The 9648-nt window shown below is 44.0% G+C and overlaps 1 protein-coding gene across 1 annotated transcript; it reads left to right on the forward strand.

Moving 5' to 3' along the window:
* The first annotated feature begins 62 nt into the window (after positions 1–62).
* On the forward strand, positions 63–9276 carry LOC119332138 (AT-rich interactive domain-containing protein 1-like). The gene is made up of 2 exons (XM_037605310.1): positions 63–923; positions 8322–9276. The coding sequence occupies exons 1-2, from the start codon at positions 78–80 to the stop codon at positions 9012–9014; spliced, it is 1539 nt and encodes a 512-aa protein (XP_037461207.1). The 5' UTR covers positions 63–77; the 3' UTR covers positions 9015–9276.
* The last annotated feature ends 372 nt before the right edge of the window (positions 9277–9648 follow it).

Raw genomic sequence — 9648 nt, forward strand, 5'->3', positions numbered from 1 at the left:
ATCAGCCTTCCTTCCTCCCCAATCTCCAACGTCGAAGGGGTTGGGTTTTCCTCAACCCAAAGGGCCTGGAGGCAAAAATGGCTACCCCTCCGAGCCCACCGCCACCACCACCTGCCACTAATTCCTCCGCGCCCCCTTTCAAAACCAACACCCCAAGCCCGAACCCCCACGGCGCGCCGGCCGCGAGGGCGCCCTCCTCACCGGCGGCGGCGACGCCGCCGCCGCCGATGTCCAGTGGCCCATCCCACCTCGTCCTTTGCGTGCGCGACGTCATCGGCAAGCTCCGTGCTCGCGGGCACCTCTCGGGGCTGGAGATCCCGGACGATGAGCTCACGGAAGCGGGCGCCCCCGCCTTGTTCGAAACCGTGCTTGCCGCCTTCCTCGCCGAGGGGCGTGTGTCTGCCGGGCTTCCGTTACTCCCGAAGCCTCTTGTGCTCGGGAAAGGCGGCTTGGTGGACATGCTCCCCTTGTACCTCGCCGTGCGCTCTCGCGGTGGATTCGCCGCTGTCACCTCATGGGCGGCCATCGCCGAGGCGGTAGGCCTCGAACCGGCTGCTGATGCGCCCATCAAGCTGGTGTACGCCAAGCATCTCTGGCTCCTTGAGCAGAGCATCGGCAAGCCTGAAAGGCAGGACGAGGTGGCCGGGAGCAGTAGCAATGCGGCCCACCGCTCGAACGCGAAGAAGGATAAGTTCCTGTCGTCACACAAGGACCACGCAAGCGCCGGGTCAGCCCATCTGAAGCGTAAGAGGGAGGTTCCTCTGCAGATGCTTAACTGGGTCCGCCTTGTGGCGAAGAATCCGGGTGAACATGGCGCTGGACAGAATCATGGCAGCCAACTCTCCTCGACGCTTATGTTCCGTCGCCTGATGTTTGAAAATATCGATTGCAGCAAATTGCCCTATAGCACTACCTCGCCGCAGGTAACTTCTGGCCACATAGTTTTGATTTTTGAACGCGATAAATGGTATGCTTGATTATGTAATTGTGTTCGTTAAATTGTGGATTTAGATTCTGGATTTGGTCATTCTTATCGGCTGTCTAATTATAGCTATTGGTCCTTAGATTTACCTACACAGAAGTGCTATCATTTCTGAAAAGAGAATCACACATTTTTTTTCATATGCTCACTTAGGGTCATCTTGGAGAATGCTAAATGCTGGATCATTTTAGAGCATTCTCACAGTTCTTTTCCCAGCACCATGCCAATCTAGCTCAAGGAATATAAGATGATCTCGCAGATATTGCTAATTTTGATCTGTTTATCCCTTTTCCCATCTAAGGAGTCTGAAAACTCCGAGGGCTCTGTGGACTTTTATGTTCGCACACGTATCTACTCCTGGTTAGTTGTAGCTGTGACCCATCTGCTATGGGTGAAAACTGAAAAGCAAAACACAGCATTTTCCATATATAATATCTAATTATCATGGTAACAGGGCAAATCAGTGGTAGCTATTTATTGTGTAATTTTTTTTCAAAAGATTGCTTATATTTCTGTAAGTTCTTGGGTGAGGGCATTGTTGGTAAATTTTGGCTATCATTAGGACTGCATCAGGGGTCAGCTTTGAGCCCTTATATTTTTGCTTTGGTGATGGATGAGATCACAAGGGATTTACAAGGAGATATCCATGGTGTATGCTCTTTGCGGATGATGTGGTGCTAGTTGACAATAGTCGGACGGGGGTCAATAGGAAGTTAGAGTTATGGAGATAAACCTTGGAATCGAGAGGTTTTAGGCTTAGTAGAACTAAAACCGAGTACATGAGGTGTGGTTTCAGTACTACTAGGCGTGAGGAGGAGGAGGTTAGCCTTGATGGGCAGGTGGTGCCTCAGAAGGACACCTTTCGATATTTGGGGTCAGTGCTGCAGAAGGATGGGGGTATTGATGAAGATGTGAACTATCGAATCAAAGCCGGATGGATGAAGTGGTGCCAAGCTTCTGGCATTCTCTGTGACAAGAGAGTGCCACAAAAGCTAAAAGGCAAGTTCTTTAGGACGGCGGTTCGACTCGCAATGTTGTATGGCGCTGAGTGTTGGCCGACTAAAAGGCGACATGTTCAACAGTTAGGTGTGGACAGCTAAAGCGTGTGGATCATGTTAAGAGAGGTCGGGGTAGACCGAATTTGACATGGGAGGAATCCGTAAAGAGAGATATGAAGGATTGGAGTATCACCAAAGAACTAGCCATGGACAGGGGTGGGTGAAAGCTTGATATCCATGTGCCAAAACCATGAGTTGATCGTGAGATCTTATGGGTTTCACCTCTAGCCTACCCTAACTTGTTTGGGACTAAAGGCTTTGTTATTGTATTAGCGGCAAATAAACAAAGTTAGGCTTTGGCCTAAGTTTATTTTCATGGTGCAAAAATGGCAGCTCATTTTTCTAATTCTTTATAGGGTTATGCTTGCACTATTAACCTTAATTATGCTAGCTGTTCTGCATATTTTTCTTTTCCCTTCTTTTTCCGATTGATATCTTTAAGAGAGGATTGCTAGTTATTGTTCGCTGCTAGGAAATAGCTTATATGCTTGAGACACAGAGAAGAAAAAATGAAGTAGGATTCCCCCCAGCCTATACTTTGCTCTCTTTATTTGACACCTGCCATGCTTCCTCGGTTCCTCCTTCAATGATATTTACTGTTTTAATGGCCCACCTCTATTTGGTGCCAGAGTCATGGTTTTTAAGGCGTTGTCTAAGCATTTCTTCAGCGCTAAGGCGCCCTAGGAGGAAGGTGCCGCCCTTGCCTTGACCATCTAGCACATGTTGTCTACAGAGAAGCATCTGCCGCCGCTCAGTCCTCACCACAATGTTGATGTGGTTGCTCCGAAGGCTTGGAAATGGCGTTCCTTTCACCTTTCTACACTGGCATGCATCTAAGCGTGTCTGTTTTGACTGCCGCTTCTCTTTCCCGATCAACTACTCTAGCATGGTGGGAAAGGAGGGGTTGTGTCTTATGTTGTGAGGGAGAAGTTAGGCATGTGGTATTACTTGTTTCTATTGCCGGGAAAGGGGGAAGATGAGTAATGTTGTGACTATGATGAGCAATGTTCCAAACATCGACCAGTTAAGCGACATCTCAGGTAATCGCTACTCGGTGAGTCACCGAATAGCCGATTAACTGGTCGATTGCCTATTTATCCCTAATTAGCACCAGACTGATATGGTACTAGTTACTGATATCCTCAACATTGACGATGAGAAAGAATGGAGGGATAGTGGCAATTGTGTCGCAAGAGGAACAACTGAGTTATTAGATGGCTTTTCGGGTTGTGGGGACGGTGTGTTTATGGCCAGTGACCTACCATTCAATATTTTTGTTTCTCTCGTAATATGTCCCAATTGATATGTTCCTTTAGTGTCTTAGGCGCGGCTGGCCTCTCGCCTTATGCGCTTATAGGTGAATAACGGTGTTGGTCCTCTTGGGTTACCTTTTAGTCTTAAAACCATTATGAGAGCCGACACACCATGGTTTCTATTTTTGGATTTCCCTTGGATAAGTTGAATCACAACAAAGAAAGATGGTGGCCTAGCCACATCCACCTTCGGCAACATGGCAGATGCATTGGAAAATCAAGGCTACATGAAAGGACATGGTGGAGAAGATGAAATGCAGATAGAGGATTTCATGTGACGCTCTGATGGCCATGTCGTCACCAAATTCACTAACTGCAGTACTGCACTACCAACATTGAGGCCTTGACAAGCCAAAAGTATTCTCAGTTTCTTTTGAAGGGTGATGGAAACAAAATTCACGAATTATAATGTTTTAGTAATTTAGGAGCAAGTTTCGTTCATATTGAAATCAAAATTTAAAATCCAGACAACGGATAACTGAGTCTAACAACCATTGAGATAAACAAGCAACAATAACAAACCACTTGAGAAAGCTTAATTCGAAGGGTGTGAGGATAATGGACATCTACTACTTGGACTGTCACCCTCGACTAGAACTTCCCATTCTCAAATTTTCTTAGAGGATAGTGATATAAACAAAATTCATGAATTTTATTTTTCAGTAATTTTTGGATCAAGTTGCATTCGTACTTAAATCAAATCTTAAAACTCGAACCAATGATAATGGAGTGAACAACCATGAGATAAACAGGAAATGAAAACAAGCTAGTTGAGAATGCTTAATTCAAAGGATGTGGGCTCAATCCAACATCTGGAATATCTCATTTTATATCTAATTTTCCATTTGAAGCCTCCATGTCAAATATGAAAACCAGGGGTAAAATAGGATGCAAACTTGGAAGTGAGCCCACACCGTGTGGTCACATTCCCACGACTTTGACGATGTGTAGTCGTAATACCTTATCTCTTCAGCGTATACCGTATACCGTATACAGGCATACATGGCTAGGTATGCACAAGCCTTGAAGGCCCAACGGAGCACCTCGACCTGATGGAGTGTATGCTTGGGGTTCCCAAATAGGAAACCTTGCGGATTGCTTGGCGAAGGGGCCACTGAGTTCTACTCACACGATCCGAATTCCTACCCGTACAGACATACACGGAGAGGTCACCTACTCAGAGGAGGGAAGGCCACCACCATAGTATGGATATATAAAGGCGTCCAAGGCCCGACAAGGAGGACGAGCAATCTAGAGACACACAAACCTTAGCGATCTTATGCACATCGCCTAGATCGTGTCCAGGGACCCCTGGTGATCTGAGATGATGTCCCACGACTATACAAATCACGTGTAACTACAATATTGCTACAAGGTAAAAATGAAATTATGCTTGACATTCTTCTTGTTATGCCAGAGTGTATATTAGTTAAGAGTTTTGGTTGGTTGCATCCACTTTGAAACTCGAATGTGGACAATCTTATATCTATTTTCCATTTGACCTCAAATAACCTACCTACATGGGTGTCCCAATCTTTCGAGGAGATCATGGGTTTGACTAGTGGAGACATCTTTGACGATCTAACTACGAACATGCCACAATGACGCGCCTTAGCAATTGCTAAACAAACCCCCGAGATGTTATTTGTCACGCCGAATCACGATCAATTTGACATCGAAGGTCTAACCTCCGTGCGAAATCGAGAACAAGAACTATGAAAATAGAATTATGATTATTGTGAATAATGAAGTATTGATGAAAGTTGGGATTCAAAAGCGGTCTTGGCCGGGTCGATGGACACAAATGAAGTACACAAGTTGCAAGTTGACATTCGCCTAGCGCCTAGGTGGTGCTTAAGCGTCCTAGGTGGACTCACAATTTTGACTATCATGTTGTATTTGGGGTACTATATTTGTATCGAAATCGATTTAGAGAATATAAGTAAGTAAACTACCAACTATTGAAATTGGAAGATGGAAAATTTGGTTTGTCGGTGCAATATGGCATGATTTCTCACTTGAGTGGACAATTCTTACTTGCCATGCCTAGAGTTCCGCTTATGCCCTAGGCGAGGCGTTTGGTCATTGCCTAGCGCCTAAGTGTGCCTAAGCGCCTCCTAGGCGTTGCCTTTTCCAATAGAGGTTACAACTATGGTGAACTTTATCTAAACAGTACTGAAATCTAAACACTAGCGGTGCAGCGTATTTAAGGGGCTTATAAGAGGGGATTTCGACTAGCCAAGGTCCAAGGAAGGGGTGGCCAAATCCGATTCATGGGTTATTCCTCCCTGAATATGGACTCTTAAGACTGCCCATAGTGTTTTACTCCAAAAGTACATGGGCATGGCCTGGTAATAAGGGGGCATGACTATAGATAGCCGTGGTCAAATTATGAAGTTTCATCTTGTATTTTTCCTCCATGTATTCATGCATCACTAGGGTGGCTTTTGTCCTGAGATCTCCACTTGCGGCTCCGTCTTCATTGTTTATGTGTTTGCTTCCATCTCCATGCTTGATCATGCTCCAATGCTTGTCCCTCTTGTCCATGCCGGGGCCCTCATGAACATACATATGTGATTTACAGAACATTTCTCAGGAGCATTAGGAATAGTTCCATGAAACGAAAGTAACTGATAATTCAGGTGATGTGCGTGAGCCCTAGTTATTGATTGTTGTATTCTGGAACTTCGGTAGTGGTCTTTTCGCATTTATGGGCTAGACACTCAATTCATGCTCTTTGGAGTAATGTTGCTCGACCAGTGCTATAGCCCAGGTAGCATCGGCCTTGCTCCACTCCTGCATGGGATATCCTTAAGAAGCAGGATTATCCCATTTAGGGAAATCAGATCACTGCGTTCTATACATGACAAGTAATGTTCTAAAGGGTAGGCAAGAGACTGGGTGTTATTCGTCTGATTGGGTCTAGGTGGGTTTGGTCCACCTTATAGAACATTTGCTGGTGAGCAGTAAGGTAGGCAGCCTTCGCTACTTATGTGTAGTGTTGGAGCCCCTATTGGGCAACTCCGGAGATGCTCTTACGCACATTAGGACCCTCCATTTTTGGAGCTAGTTGTTTTGGGAGGTTCAGTTGTCCTGAGTGGATTTCATCATATTGTCTTAAACGTCCAGCACCTTCTGTTGGCTCTATGTTAGCAGACAACCTGGTATCTATGTTGCATGGCATGGGGACATGGATATGGTGATACACCATTTTTTTTGTTCTAAAAACAGTGTTAAGGGGAGACAACAAGTATAGATTTATTTACAGAACAGGAAAAAACACCATACCTTATCTTACTGCATGCAACCAGCATTCCAATAGTCTGTGAATAACAGGTTAACCAGCGGCTAGCACCTAATATCTTGTCAAGAACTCGATGATGAAGTTCCGCGAATAAGAAAACCTAACCATCAGTAGTTAGTTACCTAAAAAAAACCCCACCAGTAGTTAACTTCATGCTTGACTTGTACTTGCTCTATTAGTATCCCGGTATATCCAAGTGGCCTTTGTATAGTTTGAAATTGAAAATAAATATACGTGTATCTGATGTAACCCGCATATGCCTGCAGAATACAGCATGTTTGTGAAGTGCCGGTGCAACATAGCTTTGTAGCATAATCCAGCTTTTGGTTCATCCCACACAATTTGTGCCTACCAAAAATGTCATATTTGCAGCTATAAACTCCAACATGCAGGCACATCAAGGCAACCAAACTGTCTTAATTATATACAGTTAGAGAATAAACGGTGGACCACTAGTGCCTCTAATTATTTACTTTGCTTGGTAAAACTTGAATTGACAACAGTGGTTCTTAGGGAAAAAATTCTAGTATTGCAGTATCGTTTTTAGCATCCATGAGAGCTTTCTCCAGCTTCTGCCCACCCTAGCATAGTTCACCATCACTTGTTTCCATAAAGTTAGTTTTCATCGAAACCATTAACCAAGGTTCTCGGTTGGATTTCACTGAGGCTTCTGAGCGCTTCATGCTTGTCAAACACATTCAGTGTTCCAGGTCAGCGAATCTGTTGACCCACGCATTATGAGACAATTTCTGGCGTTCGACACTATTGGTGCAGTTAGTCTTGCATAGTGAAGATTATTTTCATTGTTAGTTACTCGACTGTGCACCGTGACTTGCATTGCTGGGTCAATAGCTCCCATATATTAACTTGGTATTTAGCATGTTACTGGAAATGTCTCAACATGATTTACAAGTTACAACTGTATTGTTATAGGCCCCTTTTGCTTTGTAATTTTGCCACGGAAAATTTGGCAAGCCAAAGTAATCATGACATTTGAAAATCTGGTATTGTTACATATTTGCAAGTTATGATGACGGTGGATAAATTTGTAAAGTGATAACTGAGTTGGGTTGTTACCATTTTAGGCCTTTAGATAGTTCGGATATGATTCTTGTACTACGGATGCTCATAAATTTTATCCTGTGAATGATCCTAATGCTTAAACTTATCTTGCTATTGATCATAAGATTAAGCTAGCACAAACGAAGTGTATGATTATCTTTCTTCAAACTTTTAGTCTGGGTGGATGTGCTATGTATATTTCTTCAGCCATATGATCCACCCTAATTCCTTACTGACCTTATCAGAGGCCCTCTTTTATATTGTGCTTTTCCTGTAGTTGCAAGACTCAGTTATTAAGATTAATTTGTTTCCCTATGCCGCTTGATATATGATCCCAACAGGTTGTCATACAGCAGCTGATACCACGTATAGGTCTGTTGGCTTATAAAATACTCTTCCAGTTTCTTTGGCTGCCTGAACTTCTCTATTTCTGCTTAGAGACCGCATATACGATCACCAAAGAACTTAAAATCGTTTGTCATGCATTCTGAACTAATGTTTTATTCTATTTATTAATTTCTTCTCTTATATGACAATGATATTCAATCGTCTTAAGGAGATACTCCGAAAATGTATAAAACACAACTCTTTGTTCATTGCAGAGTGGACTTACAAATGAGGAGCAGCCACAGTATGATGGATGGGATGATCGACTGTGTGCAGGTGGGCATAGTGACAGGATTTTGCATGCACGAACTCGGCTTAGTGGTCTAGCAGATGTTCCAGATTGGACTGGGAAGCCTTCGCTACCTTATGACGAGCCGCATGTATTGAGATTTCTAGGAGAACCTCTTTTGCCTGCACCAAGTAATGAAAGCCTTGATGCTGATGCTATTGGTAAGGGTAGGCCAGATAATTGCAACTGTCAAATCCCAGGTTCTGTTGCTTGTGTTAGATTTCATGTGACAGAGAAGAGGATCAAGCTGAAGCGTGAACTGGGCTCAGCATTTTATGCAATGGGATTTGATCGCATCGGTGAGGATGCAGCATTGACATGGAGAAGGGATGAAGAAAAGAAATTCAATGCCGTTATCCAGAATAATCTGCCTTCATCCAAGTACAGATTCATGGAGGAAGTGTTTGCTGCCATGGGTTCCAAGGGCAGAAAAGACATTGTAAGTTACTATCACAATGTTTTCCATGTGCGACGAAGAGCGTACCAGAATCGGCTCACTCCAAATGATGTGGATAGTGATGATGATTCACTCGAGCCTGGCTTCCTGCATCTTCGTCAAGGTGGTGCTCAGGGTAACTCCATGTCTGCTTCTTCCTCCGGAACTCAAAGGGGTTCTTAGGTTGGAGGTTCAATAGGTTACTAGGGTAGCTCGGTGGCTCCAGCTCGGCTTCTTTATCTGGAGCTCAGAGGAAGTTTTCTTCTTTCTTTGCGGTGAAGCTCACAGGAAGGTTCTGTAGGTCGACACCAATTGGTTTTCTGGAGCTCATTTAGACTTTTCTCTCTGTGAATAGCCCCGTGGCTCGTTTCACCTTGATGGACCTGGATATTAATGCAATTATGTTGACATTTAGACTATCGTTATTATGTAGGCAGTTTTATTATTTCGTTGGAGAATACCATGTGGAGTACTCCCTCCGTCCGAAAAAACTTGTCCAAGGCTTGTTCCTTAAATGGATGTATCTAGTACTAACTTGATGCTAGATACATCAATTTGAGGAACAAACTTTTCCGGACGGAGGGGGTACATTTTTACTGAGACCTTTGTTTTGGATAGGTGCGGTCCAATTCCCTTTGGACAAGTAGAAAATTGAATATGATCCTTGCGCATTCAAAGCGGTTTGGTATAATCCCTCTATCCAAGCAAACCCCAAGGGATTGTTTTGATACACATCAATTCAACTCCGGTCACTTCTGAGACGGGCTGAAACAAAATCACTTCGGATCTGAAGGGATTGAATTGGATAGGAGTGACA

This window comes from Triticum dicoccoides, chromosome 1B, assembly GCF_002162155.2.
Source record: "Triticum dicoccoides isolate Atlit2015 ecotype Zavitan chromosome 1B, WEW_v2.0, whole genome shotgun sequence".
Lineage (NCBI taxonomy): Eukaryota > Viridiplantae > Streptophyta > Magnoliopsida > Poales > Poaceae > Triticum > Triticum dicoccoides.

Coding starts and splice junctions, on each gene's coding strand:
- LOC119332138 (XM_037605310.1), top strand. CDS start 78: ATGGCTACCCCTCCGAGCCCACCGCCACCACCACCTGCCACTAATTCC. Junction 924..8,321: donor ATAGCACTACCTCGCCGCAG/GTAACTTCTGGC, acceptor TGTTCATTGCAG/AGTGGACTTACAAATGAGGA.